Consider the following 17,070-nt stretch of genomic DNA (forward strand, 5'->3'; position numbering starts at 1 on the left):
TACAATTTTGTTTCGAATTTTAAATTTATGTTCTGACTATTCAGTTCTGACACTCTACATTATTAATGTTCATTAAAGGACGCCTGCAAGAAATAACACGCTTTAACTGCTAAAAGACTGCCACAAGAAGACCCAATACCCCAAATTATAAGCCTTCAGCTTCAATAACAAAAAAGTTCTAGGCATTTCAAAATAGCATTTTATGTACAATGGATTTTTTGAAAGATTTCCAATGCTCATAAAAGAAAAAACAATATTAAATTACGTTGCCTAGACATAAAATTATAACCTTATCTTTGTCAGAAACTTAGATTGCCTGTAACTGATTACATTTTTACAATAAAAACACCACATTTCATAGTCAAAATCTATGAAAAAAAATCGATTTAAATTGCATTTTTAAACGAAAATCATAGCGGAAACAAAGGGGTAAACTAATACAAGCTTAGCTGTGATTGGTTGTTAAGCTGATTCAGCCTTCTGATTGGCTACAGTACATTCGGTACAACGCAAGTAAAACTTATTTTTTTTTAATGATTTTGACTATAAAAATGGGTATTTTTATTGTAAAAATATAATTAGTTACTGGAAACCTAAATTTATGACAAAAATAAGCTTATAATTTTGTTTCTAGGCCACGTAGTTTAATTTTAAAGTTTTCAACATGAGCATTGCAATTCTTTCAAAATTTCCATTGTACATAAAATGTCATTTTAAAATGCCTAGAACTTTTTTGTTATAGAAGCTGAAGGCTTCAAATTTGGGGTATTTGGTCTACTTGTGGCAGTCTTTCAGCAGTTAAAGCGTGGTATTTCTTGCAGGCTTCCTTTAAACTTTTTTCTACCGTTTCAGAGCTTTGCTTTTATAAATGTTGTCATCCTTGTCATCCTTTTAAAACTTAAATTTAAAACTGTAGAGGGTCACATTCCTTCCTTACCTTAATGCCCTACCTTCTATAATGAAGGGGCAATACAATTACAGAGGCTGTACAGGAGCCATAAAGGGCTTATGTTATATAAATTAAGGTAAGGGGCGATGAAGAGGCTATGAAGGGGCTATGTTATATAAATTAAGGTAAGAGGCTATTAAGGGGCGATGGAGAGGCTATGTAGGGGCTATGTTATATAATTAAGGTAAGGGGCTATTAAGGGGCGATGGAGATGCTTTGTAGGGCCTATGTTATATAAATTAAGGTAAGAGGCTATTAAGGGGCGATGGAGAGGCTATGTAGGGGCTATGTTATATAAATTAGGGTAAGGGGCTATTTAGGGGCGATACAGAGGCTCTGTAGGGGCTATGTTAAATATATTATGGTAAGGATTATATAAATTAAGGTAAGAGGCTATTAAGGGGCGATGGAGAGGCTATGTAGGGGCTATGCTATATAAATTAAGGTAAGGGGCTATTAAGGGGCGATGGAGAGGCTATGTAGGGCTATGTTATATAAATTAAGGTAAGGGGCTATTAAGGGGCGATGGAGAGGCTATGTAGAGGCTATGTTATATAAATTAAGGTAAGGGGCTATTAAGGGGCGATGGAGAGGCTATGTAGGGGCTATGTTATATAAATTAAGGTAAGGAGCTATTAAGGGGCGATGGAGAGGCTATGTAGGGGCTATGTTATATAAATTAGGGTAAGGGGCTATTCAGGGGCGATGGAGAGGCTATGTAGGGGCTATGTTATATATATTAAGGTAAGGATTATATAAATTAAGGTAAGAGGCTATTAAGGGGCGATGGAGAGGCTATGTAGGGGCTATGCTATATAAATTAAGGTAAGGGGCTATTAAGGGGCGATGGAGAGGCTATGTAGGGCTATGTTATATAAATTAAGGTAAGGGGCTATTAAGGGGCGATGGAGAGGCTATGTAGAGGCTATGTTATATAAATTAAGGTAAGGGGCTATTAAGGGGCGATGGAGAGGCTATGTAGGGGCTATGTTATATAAATTAGGGTAAGGGGCTATTTAGGGGCGATGGAGAGGCTATGTAGGGGCTATGTTATATATATTAAGGTAAGGATTATATAAATTAAGGTAAGAGGCTATTAAGGGGCGATGGAGAGGCTATGTAGGGGCTATGCTATATAAATTAAGGTAAGGGGCTATTAAGGGGCGATGGAGAGGCTATGTAGGGCTATGTTATATAAATTAAGGTAAGGGGCTATTAAGGGGCGATGGAGAGGCTATGTAGGGGCTATGCTATATAAATTAAGGTAAGGAGCTATTAAGGGGCGATGGAGAGGCTATGTAGGGGCTATGTTATATAAATTAGGGTAAGGGGCTATTTAGGGGCGATGGAGAGGCTATGTAGGGGCTATGTTATATATATTAAGGTAAGGATTATATAAATTAAGGTAAGAGGCTATTAAGGGGCGATGGAGAGGCTATGTAGGGGCTATGCTATATAAATTAAGGTAAGGGGCTATTAAGGGGCGATGGAGAGGCTATGTAGGGCTATGTTATATAAATTAAGGTAAGGGGCTATTAAGGGGCGATGGAGAGGCTATGTAGAGGCTATGTTATATAAATTAAGGTAAGGGGCTATTAAGGGGCGATGGAGAGGCTATGTAGGGGCTATGTTATATAAATTAAGGTAAGGAGCTATTAAGGGGCGATGGAGAGGCTATGTAGGGGCTATGTTATATAAATTAAGGTAAGGGGCGATGGAGAGGCTATGTAGGGGCTATGTTATATAAATTAAGGTAATGGGCTTTTAAGGGGAGATGGAGAGGCTATGTAGGAGCTATGTTATATAAATTAAGGTAAGGGACTATTAAGGGGCAATGGAGAGGCTATGTAGGAGCTTTGTTATATAAATAAAGGTAAGGGGCTATTAGGGGCGATGGAGAGGCTATGTAGGGGCTTTGTTATATATTAAGGTAAGGATTATATAAATTAAGGTAAGAGGCTATTAAGGGGCGATGGAGAGGCTATGTAGGGGCTATGCTATATAAATTAAGGTAAGGGGCTATTAAGGGGCGATGGAGAGGCTATGTAGGGCTATGTTATATAAATTAAGGTAAGGGGCTATTAAGGGGCGATGGAGAGGCTATGTAGAGGCTATGTTATATAAATTAAGGTAAGGGGCTATTAAGGGGCGATGGAGAGGCTATGTAGGGGCTATGTTATATAAATTAAGGTAAGGGGCTATTAAGGGGCGATGGAGAGGCTATGTAGGGGCTATGTTATATAAATTAGGGTAAGGGGCTATTCAGGGGCGATGGAGAGGCTATGTAGGGGCTATGTTATATATATTAAGGTAAGGATTATATAAATTAAGGTAAGAGGCTATTAAGGGGCGATGGAGAGGCTATGTAGGGGCTATGCTATATAAATTAAGGTAAGGGGCTATTAAGGGGCGATGGAGAGGCTATGTAGGGCTATGTTATATAAATTAAGGTAAGGGGCTATTAAGGGGCGATGGAGAGGCTATGTAGAGGCTATGTTATATAAATTAAGGTAAGGGGCTATTAAGGGGCGATGGAGAGGCTATGTAGGGGCTATGTTATATAAATTAGGGTAAGGGGCTATTTAGGGGCGATGGAGAGGCTATGTAGGGGCTATGTTATATATATTAAGGTAAGGATTATATAAATTAAGGTAAGAGGCTATTAAGGGGCGATGGAGAGGCTATGTAGGGGCTATGCTATATAAATTAAGGTAAGGGGCTATTAAGGGGCGATGGAGAGGCTATGTAGGGCTATGTTATATAAATTAAGGTAAGGGGCTATTAAGGGGCGATGGAGAGGCTATGTAGGGGCTATGCTATATAAATTAAGGTAAGGAGCTATTAAGGGGCGATGGAGAGGCTATGTAGGGGCTATGTTATATAAATTAGGGTAAGGGGCTATTTAGGGGCGATGGAGAGGCTATGTAGGGGCTATGTTATATATATTAAGGTAAGGATTATATAAATTAAGGTAAGAGGCTATTAAGGGGCGATGGAGAGGCTATGTAGGGGCTATGCTATATAAATTAAGGTAAGGGGCTATTAAGGGGCGATGGAGAGGCTATGTAGGGCTATGTTATATAAATTAAGGTAAGGGGCTATTAAGGGGCGATGGAGAGGCTATGTAGAGGCTATGTTATATAAATTAAGGTAAGGGGCTATTAAGGGGCGATGGAGAGGCTATGTAGGGGCTATGTTATATAAATTAAGGTAAGGAGCTATTAAGGGGCGATGGAGAGGCTATGTAGGGGCTATGTTATATAAATTAAGGTAAGGGGCGATGGAGAGGCTATGTAGGGGCTATGTTATATAAATTAAGGTAATGGGCTTTTAAGGGGAGATGGAGAGGCTATGTAGGAGCTATGTTATATAAATTAAGGTAAGGGACTATTAAGGGGCAATGGAGAGGCTATGTAGGAGCTTTGTTATATAAATAAAGGTAAGGGGCTATTAGGGGCGATGGAGAGGCTATGTAGGGGCTTTGTTATATATTAAGGTAAGGATTATATAAATTAAGGTAAGAGGCTATTAAGGGGCGATGGAGAGGCTATGTAGGGGCTATGCTATATAAATTAAGGTAAGGGGCTATTAAGGGGCGATGGAGAGGCTATGTAGGGCTATGTTATATAAATTAAGGTAAGGGGCTATTAAGGGGCGATGGAGAGGCTATGTAGAGGCTATGTTATATAAATTAAGGTAAGGGGCTATTAAGGGGCGATGGAGAGGCTATGTAGGGGCTATGTTATATAAATTAAGGTAAGGAGCTATTAAGGGGCGATGGAGAGGCTATGTAGGGGCTATGTTATATAAATTAGGGTAAGGGGCTATTCAGGGGCGATGGAGAGGCTATGTAGGGGCTATGTTATATATATTAAGGTAAGGATTATATAAATTAAGGTAAGAGGCTATTAAGGGGCGATGGAGAGGCTATGTAGGGGCTATGCTATATAAATTAAGGTAAGGGGCTATTAAGGGGCGATGGAGAGGCTATGTAGGGCTATGTTATATAAATTAAGGTAAGGGGCTATTAAGGGGCGATGGAGAGGCTATGTAGAGGCTATGTTATATAAATTAAGGTAAGGGGCTATTAAGGGGCGATGGAGAGGCTATGTAGGGGCTATGTTATATAAATTAGGGTAAGGGGCTATTTAGGGGCGATGGAGAGGCTATGTAGGGGCTATGTTATATATATTAAGGTAAGGATTATATAAATTAAGGTAAGAGGCTATTAAGGGGCGATGGAGAGGCTATGTAGGGGCTATGCTATATAAATTAAGGTAAGGGGCTATTAAGGGGCGATGGAGAGGCTATGTAGGGCTATGTTATATAAATTAAGGTAAGGGGCTATTAAGGGGCGATGGAGAGGCTATGTAGGGGCTATGCTATATAAATTAAGGTAAGGAGCTATTAAGGGGCGATGGAGAGGCTATGTAGGGGCTATGTTATATAAATTAGGGTAAGGGGCTATTTAGGGGCGATGGAGAGGCTATGTAGGGGCTATGTTATATATATTAAGGTAAGGATTATATAAATTAAGGTAAGAGGCTATTAAGGGGCGATGGAGAGGCTATGTAGGGGCTATGCTATATAAATTAAGGTAAGGGGCTATTAAGGGGCGATGGAGAGGCTATGTAGGGCTATGTTATATAAATTAAGGTAAGGGGCTATTAAGGGGCGATGGAGAGGCTATGTAGAGGCTATGTTATATAAATTAAGGTAAGGGGCTATTAAGGGGCGATGGAGAGGCTATGTAGGGGCTATGTTATATAAATTAAGGTAAGGAGCTATTAAGGGGCGATGGAGAGGCTATGTAGGGGCTATGTTATATAAATTAAGGTAAGGGGCGATGGAGAGGCTATGTAGGGGCTATGTTATATAAATTAAGGTAATGGGCTTTTAAGGGGCGATGGAGAGGCTATGTAGGAGCTATGTTATATAAATTAAGGTAAGGGACTATTAAGGGGCAATGGAGAGGCTATGTAGGAGCTTTGTTATATAAATAAAGGTAAGGGGCTATTAGGGGCGATGGAGAGGCTATGTAGGGGCTTTGTTATATATTAAGGTAAGGATTATATAAATTAAGGTAAGAGGCTATTAAGGGGCGATGGAGAGGCTATGTAGGGGCTATGCTATATAAATTAAGGTAAGGGGCTATTAAGGGGCGATGGAGAGGCTATGTAGGGCTATGTTATATAAATTAAGGTAAGGGGCTATTAAGGGGCGATGGAGAGGCTATGTAGAGGCTATGTTATATAAATTAAGGTAAGGGGCTATTAAGGGGCGATGGAGAGGCTATGTAGGGGCTATGTTATATAAATTAAGGTAAGGAGCTATTAAGGGGCGATGGAGAGGCTATGTAGGGGCTATGTTATATAAATTAGGGTAAGGGGCTATTCAGGGGCGATGGAGAGGCTATGTAGGGGCTATGTTATATATATTAAGGTAAGGATTATATAAATTAAGGTAAGAGACTATTAAGGGGCGATGGAGAGGCTATGTAGGGGCTATGCTATATAAATTAAGGTAAGGGGCTATTAAGGGGCGATGGAGAGGCTATGTAGGGCTATGTTATATAAATTAAGGTAAGGGGCTATTAAGGGGCGATGGAGAGGCTATGTAGAGGCTATGTTATATAAATTAAGGTAAGGGGCTATTAAGGGGCGATGGAGAGGCTATGTAGGGGCTATGTTATATAAATTAGGGTAAGGGGCTATTTAGGGGCGATGGAGAGGCTATGTAGGGGCTATGTTATATATATTAAGGTAAGGATTATATAAATTAAGGTAAGAGGCTATTAAGGGGCGATGGAGAGGCTATGTAGGGGCTATGCTATATAAATTAAGGTAAGGGGCTATTAAGGGGCGATGGAGAGGCTATGTAGGGCTATGTTATATAAATTAAGGTAAGGGGCTATTAAGGGGCGATGGAGAGGCTATGTAGGGGCTATGCTATATAAATTAAGGTAAGGAGCTATTAAGGGGCGATGGAGAGGCTATGTAGGGGCTATGTTATATAAATTAGGGTAAGGGGCTATTTAGGGGCGATGGAGAGGCTATGTAAGGGCTATGTTATATATATTAAGGTAAGGATTATATAAATTAAGGTAAGAGGCTATTAAGGGGCGATGGAGAGGCTATGTAGGGGCTATGCTATATAAATTAAGGTAAGGGGCTATTAAGGGGCGATGGAGAGGCTATGTAGGGCTATGTTATATAAATTAAGGTAAGGGGCTATTAAGGGGCGATGGAGAGGCTATGTAGAGGCTATGTTATATAAATTAAGGTAAGGGGCTATTAAGGGGCGATGGAGAGGCTATGTAGGGGCTATGTTATATAAATTAGGGTAAGGGGCTATTTAGGGGCGATGGAGAGGCTATGTAGGGGCTATGTTATATATATTAAGGTAAGGATTATATAAATTAAGGTAAGAGGCTATTAAGGGGCGATTGAGAGGCTATGTAGGGGCTATGTTATATAAATTAAGGTAAGGAGCTATTAAGGGGCGGTGGAGAGGCTATGTAGGGGCTATGTTATATAAATTAAGGTAAGGGGCGATGGAGAGGCTATGTAGGGGCTATGTTATATAAATTAAGGTAATGGGCTTTTAAGGGGCGATGGAGAGGCTATGTAGGAGCTATGTTATATAAATTAAGGTAAGGGACTATTAAGGGGCAATGGAGAGGCTATGTAGGAGCTTTGTTATATAAATAAAGGTAAGGGGCTATTAGGGGCGATGGAGAGGCTATGTAGGGGCTTTGTTATATAAATTAAGATAAGGGGCTATTAAGGGGCGATGGAGAGGCTATGTAGGGGCTATGTTATAAAAATTAAGGTAAGGAGCTATTAAGGGGCGATGGAGAGGCTATGTAGGGGCTTTTTTATATAAATTAAGGTAAGGGGCTATTAAGGGGCGATGGGGCGATGGAGGAGCGATGGAGGAGCGATGTAGGGGCCATCAAAGTACAATGTAATATAAATTTGTGGAAGGAGCGATGAAGGAGCGATGTAGGGGCGATGGAGGAGCGATGAAGGGGCGATGGAGGAGCGATGTAGGGGCCATCAAGTTGCAATGTTATATAAATTTGGAGAAGGAGCGATGAAGGGGCGATGGAGGAGCGATGTAGGAGCGATGTAGGGGCCATCAAGTTGCAATGTAATATAAATTTGGAGAAGGAGCGATGAAGGGGCGATGTAGGAGCGATGAAGGAGCGATGTAGGAGCGATGTAGGGGCCATCACAGTACAATGTAATATAAATTTGAAGAAGGAGCGATGAAGGGGCGATGTAGGAGCGATGGAGGGGCGATGTAGGGGCCATCAAAGTACAATGTAATATAAATTTGAAGAAGGAGCGATGAAGGGGTGATGTAGGAGCGATGGAGGGGCGATGTAGGGGCCATCAAAGTACAATGTAATATAAATTTGGAGAAGGAGCGATGGAGGAGCGATGAAGGGGCGATGTAGGAGCGATGTAGGGGCCATCAAGGGACTAAGATATATATAATAGTGAAGGGGCCATGAAGAGGCGATATTTAATTAAATAGCCCCTTGGGATAAGAGGACATATCATCTCCTCTTTAGAAGGGGCGATAAAGGAGCGATAAAGGATCATTTAATCGCCTCTTAGGGCAAGGGGCTATCAAATCGCTCCTTTCAAGGAGTCATAACATCGCCTCTTGTTATAAGGGGCTATTAAATCGCTCCTTTCAAGGAGCCAATACATCGCCCCTTGTCATAAGAGGCGATCAATTAAAATCATCGCCCCATATGGAGCGATGTCATGGAAAGGACTATACCCAAATTATTTAATTAGCGATGAGGCATACATAGTAAATCTTATTCACCCTTAACATCTTAATATTCATGAATGATTATTAGCTGGACTCAATTGTTTCACCTATTTTTTTCGAATATTTTTTAAAGCTTCATTTCTATTTGACGTTCTTTCTTATTGCTGTTTAATTGGAGCTCTAATTTTTAACGGAAGAGGATTTCAAATTATCACCCTTCACTCCTTCCCAAAATATCCCCCCCCCCCCCCCCTAATATATCTCTATATTTTCTCCTTTTAGCAGGGAGGGAGCAAACATTGGTACTGGTTGGTACCCAAACTTTTATAGATTTTTTCTCTCGTCTAATGGTTACTTTTATTAAATATTATTCGGTTGGTTCAAATTTTTCAATCATTATAATCTGAAGAAGGGGTAATTGTGTTTCGAATTAATGGGGATGTACATAAATTTTATCATTTATTGTGCTGTCCCTTATCATCTCCCTTTTATCACTTTTCTTTATTGTGAAATGAAATTTATATCAATCTATCACCTCCTCAATCACTATGGAAATATTTAAGATTATTATGGAATTTTTAAAAACAGTAAAAATTTTACATCTAATATTAATAAACTTACATTACGTTAAATAAGGACAATTAAAGAATAGTTATCTGCCAATTGTATTATAGACAGCTTTCCGCGGATATTACAATGAAAAAAATAAGATTAAAACCAGTTTTGTTCGCCCATAGGCTAATTTTATAATTTTTTTTTAAAAATATCCGTGTAATATTGTCTGTAATACGATTCTATACAGGATTTTTCAGTACTGCTAAAACCCTCTTGCCTTAGAAATCTTTGAGAGGAGAAAATTCAATCACAAGGAATCTTTTTTTAAAACTTCATAACTTTTTGTCAGTATTTAAAGCCGTGACTTTGTTTCCTGTATTTAAAACTTAGTTCTTAAAGGGTGTTACCTCAATTATGCAAATAAAATCGTTTCATAAACAGGAAATTAAAAATAAGAAGGTATAAAAATATTCTATAATTTTCACTACAGTGTGTGTAAAATAAAAACTATGTTGTGTAGTTTTTGAACGTTTTAAAAGGCAATTCGTTACTTCCTAAAACCGCCCAAAACCATTACCAAACTTTCATGACAAATGTGTAACGATCGGTTCAGCCTTTTTAAAGATCTTTTGGGGCACGATTTTCTATATTTTATAAGTATTTGCTAAAACTACCCCAAGACATTTATCAACTGATTCTGACCAGCAATTTTGGAGATTTTTCGCTTCAGATAATGAATAATTATAAAATAATATAAAATATTTGCTGAATGAATTGAACACCCTGTGAAGCACACAATAATAACTGCACCGATCATAATCGTACATCGAACTCAGACAATCGAAGCTTCCCACTTTAGATCCAGGGGCGTGCGTGAGAGGGGTGATGATGAACCCTTGGTTAAATCATGTGCACGCATCTTTTTAGGTTTATTTTAAAGACCCCATTCGCCCTTTCCTAAACGCTAGGGGCGAAACAACTAGTATAGTTTTAATTAATTTCATCTATAAACCAACTTCTAAATGACCAATTGTGTATAATTAGTGTAAAATTAGATTTGTTTGTCATTTTAGGAATCTTAAGGTATAGGACAATGAATGATAAATTGATATACATCCCCAATTATAATTAACAAAATTACCTTTCCTGTAGATTAGGTTTTTAGTTAAAAGTTTAAAAACTGCTAGTTTAAAGCAACCAATCAAGACATTTAAAAATACCCAAACTTTTACAGCTACCAATGAGAAAAGTGATTTCCATAGTTCTTTTCTTCCCTATTTATAATTATAAATTACACAATATAGTTTATTGCTTTGATATATCATTATAAAATCGTATCAATAACATCGAAATTATTTTTAGTGTAGAAGTGAATCAACTAAATAATTTTATAACAAATTCATTAGATCATGTAATTGTAGTATTTTAAACATTTCTTTCTTTTATTATTCTTTATTTGGATCAACTGCAGTTCACGGTAAAATATTCCTGGTAACGAATATTTACAAAAATCTATGAATTTTAGAGGCTGCTAGCTGCCAAACGGCTGAACGTACAGATCATACCCGCACACCATTTTAAGCGGTATAAGAAGGCCTACAAATAATCTGGAATAACCAAGATCCAATGATGCGCAGGAAAAGCTTCACTGAAGATAAACGCGTTAAATAGGTCTTTTTGCGCATTTCTCTCCACTGCGAGATAATTATGCATTATTGATTTATGGCTATTCCAGATTATTTGTAGGCCTTCTTATGCCGCTTAAAACAGTGTGCGGGCATGATATGTACGTTCAGCCGTTTGGCAGCTAGCACCCTTTAAAATTCATAGTATTTTGTAAATATTCGTTACCAGGAATATTTTACCGTAAACTGCAGTTGAACCCTTTATTTAAAACAAGCGGCTATGCCCCTAGAGACATTTGAGATGGTAGGGGGTTGCATTGGTTTCAAAAAGAAAAAGTTAGATCCACTGCTAAAATGTTTTTTGGGTTGCCCTAAAAAAATAAACCTTTACAGGACCTCTCAATAGCTACATTGTAAAGGAGAACCATATCGGTTAAGCAGTTAGCGCGATCCTTTGGTATAAAAACACCGAGATCCTCTTACTTTTATATCAGGATAAATCTTTACAATAATGCAAAATAATTTCCTTTGTTTATTAACTAAAATAAGACAGCATATGCACATATGTTCTTTTAAAATAATAATTAATGAAAATTCTGCATTTTGTAATCCTCGTTACATCAACCAATTTTGAATAACCAAATATTAACTTTTCTCTTAAACCAACCGTTGATTTTACAAAACTCAACGTCAAATTTTCAAATTTAAAATATAAAAGTAGTAAAACAAGTAAATCGGAATTAATCTTTCTAATTCTTATACATGTCTTTAACCAATACTAATGACTAATTTGTTTAGCTGTTTACGATATCTTACAGAACATACCTACATAAGGAAAAACTCAATTATTAATTTTGACAACTGAACAACAATGGGGCTTTTGTATAATCGAAGGGGGAAAGAGTGAGCAATAAATAGTCTAAAAATAAATAAGGACATAATAATGCTTATACTAAAGTAATAGGATGTTTGTCTGTGTGTCTGTACCGAAGGATCTCGCTAACCGCTGAACCGATCGGATTCTCCTTAACAGGGTAGATTCTCAAAGGTCCCGGGAAGGTTTTTAAGTATTTTGAGGGAGGGTACCACCACCCTCCCAAGGGAAATAAAAAAAATTGAAATTTTTTTACGTTCTCGATTTTAGAAAGAGAGTTCAACGCAGTTACGCAAACATAAACGTCAAACGCAACATAGACATATTTTAAATATAAAAAATACATTTAAAGTGCCACTAGAGGCCTCTAGGGGCGTAGCCGCTATTCTAATAATATAAAGTAGTATGTTTTTTTTTGTCTGAAGCTTAAGATCTTAGAAACTGCTAGTCTGAATTGGTCATTTTTTAGGGAAGCTTTATAAATATCTGGGGGGTGTTAAGCTGTTTTCCAGAACTCTCTCGCCTTCCCCTAGAGGCTAGGGGCAAGGCAACTAGTTTATAAATAAAGCAGTATAAAACCAGTACATGAACTATGTAAAGCTTCCCTAAAATTTATAATTCATTTGATTAGGGGATTGACGTGATCTAAACGGAAAACAAACTAAAAACCTCATTAATTTATATAGTAGAATGATGATTATTTCACTATTCGATTAAAACTACTTTGAACAAAAATTAAAGTCAACAAATGTAAAAATTTAGATTTACAAATTTACAGCTTGCTAAAATTTTTGTCATTTTGGAAAATTATGAATACAATTTACAAAATTGCATGGCTCGGCAGCCATAATCCAACATTCATAAAAAATGATTTTTTTGTATCAAAGCTACACTAACAGTGAAGACGTATGATTGTTCATCTATAGATTAAACTTTTTTATTTGGTAGCGCGTAAATTTTCACTTATTCTCTCTTACTCTTCACTTGTATCATATGCTAGCAGCTAGGAGCAGTAGTCAAAGGGACATGGAATGGCATAATAATAGCCTAAAACCAATTTCTATCATAAATTCAAAGATTCACTAGCATAAACTTAATTGGATTAGGTGTTATCGAAAGCTAGAGAATAATACTATTTTAAAATAGGACTATGTGCAATTTCTTTTCATTGAACAATGCAATGGTGCCCTCCCCTGAAAGAGTTATAAACCCTCCTTTATCCTTTAAGAAGATACATTGTAAAGGAGGACCACATCGGTTCAGCGGTTAGCGGCACCGACACACAGAGAGACATCCTGTTACTCCTGTTAATCAATGTTTTTTCATTATCGAATTATTACGCATTCTACTTATTTTTTGGGTATGACCTTCCTTTGTCAATAAAAGCACAGCTGTATCTGAATTTCAAGAAATTTAAGCATCATAATTCTTTTATTGGTGAAAATTCTTTGAATTTTACAAATATAGAAAACAAAGATATCTGAGCATTTGAAGTAACGTTAATATAAACGCCTTTTTTGGATTTTTAAAGAAATTTCATTATTGTTTGAAAAGGGATTTTATACAAAACTATATTTTAACTAAAAATCGAATAGGTATTTATCGCATCGTATTATAGACAGCTTTCCGCGGATATTAAAATGAAAATTTTTAAATTAACACAAGTTTTTTTTATCCCCAAGGGAAATTTTGTGTAAAATTTGGAAAACACGATGCTATACATGATTTTACAGTATGGCTGTTATTCCGGTTCTAATCCAGCGGTTATTAATCGGTTTCATAGCCATGCTGGAAAAGTTGATACTTTAATTAAAACTAGCGGCTTCGCCCCTAGACACCTTTTTTCTAGTTTTGATTTCTCTCGGGAGGTTGGTGGTAACCTTCTCAAAATAGTTACAAACCTTTCCTTGCCACCCTGTTAAGGAGAACCCGATCGGTTCAGGGGTTAGCGAGATCCTTTGGTACAAACAGACAGACTTACATCGTTCTACTTTGTTTTATAGATATGTGAATAAATTATTCTTTAACTATTCTTATATTTGGTAGGTATGTGATGCCTAACTTTGATGACCCCCGAGGATATTACAAGCACGGAACAATGGACCAGGTGGATCAGGTGGCCATTGTCAAACTTGCAGGTATTAATGTTGGTTAGGTTAGGTTATATTGGGTATTGCGTATCTCTTCAGGTGGCACTGTAGACCCCCGAGGATATTACAAGCACGGAAATGGACCAGGTGGATCAGGTGGCCATTGTCAAACTAGCAGGTATTTCTGTTGGTTGGGTTAGGTTAAATTGCGTATCTCTGCAGGGTTAGGGCACTGTAGACCCCCGAGGACATTACAACCACGGAACAATGGACCAGGTAGACCAAGTGGCCATTGTCAAACTTGCAGGTATTACTGTTAATTAGGTTAGGTTACATTGGGTGTTGTGTATCTTTGCAGGGGTAGGGCACCGTAGACCCCCGAGGATATTACAAGCACGGAAAAATGGACAAGTTGGACCAAGTGGCCATTGTCAAACTCGCAGGTATAACTGTTGGTTAGGTTAGGTTACATTGGGTGTTGTGTATCTCTGCAGGGGTAGGGCACCGTAGACCCCCGAGGATATTACAAGCACGGAAAAATGGACAAGGTGGATCAGGTGGCCATAGTTAAACTATAGTAATCTATAATTATCAGTTTCACACAAAGTATCCTGTTGAGCACTCATACTTCCCCCCTATTCTCATGAATAAAAGATAAGGGTATGAGGATTGTTTGCTTATAACTGAAGTTCAGGTTAGGTTAGGTAATTGGTATCAGTGAAAGTAGCAATTATTCTTTTTCCAACATAGTACAGTATATCAAAAAATGCCATTTATGACAACAGAACATTACTTCTATAACTTGTTTGTCCATTAATATTTTTTTATACTTTGCTACTTATAAATGTTGTCATCCTTGTTTATATGTGTTCAGGCGACGATGACGAGATACCTTTCTGGAACTACACAAGTATCAGCCTGGATCCAGGAAGCCTGGGTGCCTCACCAGGACACCACGGGGGCTCCAGGGGGCTCCGTGGAGAGGCTGGTGGTGGCACTCCCGGAGGTACACCAGGAGAGACGGGGGATAATTGTAACAGACATGCTTTCCCACCCAGGTTGGTTTTAAAGACATTACCTGCCAAATGAAAAATAAATGTGAGTGACTGGATAATGGATAATAAATAAATCTTCTTTCTAAAAGTAAAGATTAAAGTAGTTTGGGTAAAAGGTTTGAGAATAAAAAATTATACAATAATTTTATATTGATCTATATTTTCATCAACCATAGGAGATATATTATTTAGGGGGAAGATTAATATTTCTTCCATTGTCCTATCCCCAAATCCTTTTTTCGTATTATAATTTAGGTACAATAAACACTTATTTTTGTACCCTTTACAAACAATATAACCAATTAAAACAAGAACAAATATATCCATTAGTAGTTTTTGTATAAACATAAAAAAATTAGGGAAGGTCAAATGTCTTTTAAGGAAGAGAGGCAGGCAGACTGTAAATCATACTAAACTTAAAAGTTAATAAATACGTTCTACTTTTTGCTTGCTTTTTTAGGGAAATGGGGCGGTTTAATTTTGTTGGGTTGTCTAAACTTTTTAACCAAAGGTTCTAATTCCATAAGAGGTTAATTTGTTAATTATAATTATGTGAGGAAACTTAATTCAGCGTTCATAAATTAGATTAGCTTTGCATACAGAATGACTTATCTTTATCAAAATATATTCTACTAAATAAAAGGTTTAAAATATGATAACAAGCATATTCGTTAATTTAAATAGCTAATATTTGAATAGTAACCAGGGATCTTAAGGGAAAAGACACTGTACATTCTCAATGATGATAACCAAAAATTAAAATATCCTTTCTGTCCCCGTCCTCCCTGATATTAACACACTATTATCATATTTTCACAAAAAAAAATTCTTTGTACTAGCACAATGCTATTCAAAACAGTTTCTTTATATTTTTATTTTAATTGATTTTCTTCATATTTAAAAATAAAAAATTAAGTACAAAGTGTCAGATTTAGTACATGGCTTTGTTTAAAGTCTTTAAAAAAGTATTAGGCTGTTTTCTAGAGGTCAAATTGCCCCCATATATTACAGCAAAAGTTACATTTTACTTTCCTTTAAACAGCCAAAGACATACAATATGCATAAACCCTTCGATCCTTAGAGCTTCAGAATTTCAGGAAAGGAAGGGTGTTGTACTGCAAATTACTATGGTACCAAATATTATAACCACCTATCTCACTGTGGGCTAGAATTGAATCAAGACAAAAGTAAGTGCCGAGCCCTGGGACCTATGTATGGTGAAAATAGACATAAAACTATGATGATTCCAGGTAAAACCAAAATATTTCAGCGGGGGGCTTTTTGAGAAAATTAGATTTAAAAATTTCAAGTTCAATTTTCACTCCTAGGAGTTGCCGCATAATAATGACAAGAAAAGCAAATATTATCTATTTTAAATAATGAACAACTTTGCTTTTATGAAGTCCTTCTTAAAACCTCTATATATATGATTTATTTTAGGCTGAATTTTCGTGACCTTTGCAAAGCAAGTGATAAAAATGGCCATTTATTAACTCCCTTCAGGAGTGGTTTTATGAAGAACTTTATAAAAGCAAAGTTGTTCAAAATTTAAAATAAATAATATTTGCTTTTCTTGTCATGATTATGCGGCAACTCCTAGGTGGTGAAAATTGAACTTGAAATTTTCAAATCTAATTTTCTCAAAAAGCCCCCGCTGAAATATTTTGGTTTTACCTGGAATCATCATGGTTTTATGTCTATTTTCACCCTACATAGGTCCCAGGGCTCGGCACTTACTTTTGTCTTGATTCAATTCTAGCCCACAGTGATCTTATTCATTGGTCTAAAACTTTTGGTACTTATTTAATTTTGATTAGTTATTTCCAAACTTATAGTATCCAAATTTTTCAAAAAATTATTTCAATCTACAACAGATAAGTTTTTAGTCATCATTGGGGATGTATATTAATATATTGTCCATTGTCTTATCCAATAAGATATCTGCAAAAAAGACATTATGATCTAGAAGTTCAATTTAATTTTAACTGTCATCTTTTTTTTCAGAATTGACCTGACGTTTGTAATAGCAGCAGGAGGAACTATTGGCATTCTTATCACTATTTATATTCTTTATAGGTAATTTTAATATATTTTATGATTACAATATGTCTGTCTGTACGTCTATAACGGCATG

The 17,070-nt window shown here is 37.0% G+C and overlaps 1 protein-coding gene across 3 annotated transcripts in view; it reads left to right on the plus strand.

Annotated features, from left to right (window-relative positions):
• Positions 1-17,070, plus strand: part of LOC145321964 (uncharacterized) — a 56,097-nt gene that overhangs the window by 25,073 nt on the left and 13,954 nt on the right. Inside the window, exons 2-4 of one of the 3 annotated variants that reach the window (XM_080163677.1) lie at positions 13,838-13,929; positions 14,756-14,939; positions 16,941-17,012. In XM_080163677.1, coding sequence (XP_080019803.1) covers positions 13,845-13,929; positions 14,756-14,939; positions 16,941-17,012 — 341 coding nt within the window. In that variant the 5' untranslated portion in view covers positions 13,838-13,844. Of the gene's footprint in view, positions 1-13,837; positions 13,930-14,124; positions 14,189-14,262; positions 14,325-14,755; positions 14,940-16,940; positions 17,013-17,070 lie in introns of those variants that run through there. The other 2 variants (XM_080163678.1, XM_080163679.1) reach the window with 2 other exon arrangements.

Source organism: Acartia tonsa, chromosome 6, assembly GCF_053477335.1.
Source record: "Acartia tonsa isolate MP-2025a chromosome 6, ASM5347733v1, whole genome shotgun sequence".
Lineage (NCBI taxonomy): Eukaryota > Metazoa > Arthropoda > Copepoda > Calanoida > Acartiidae > Acartia > Acartia tonsa.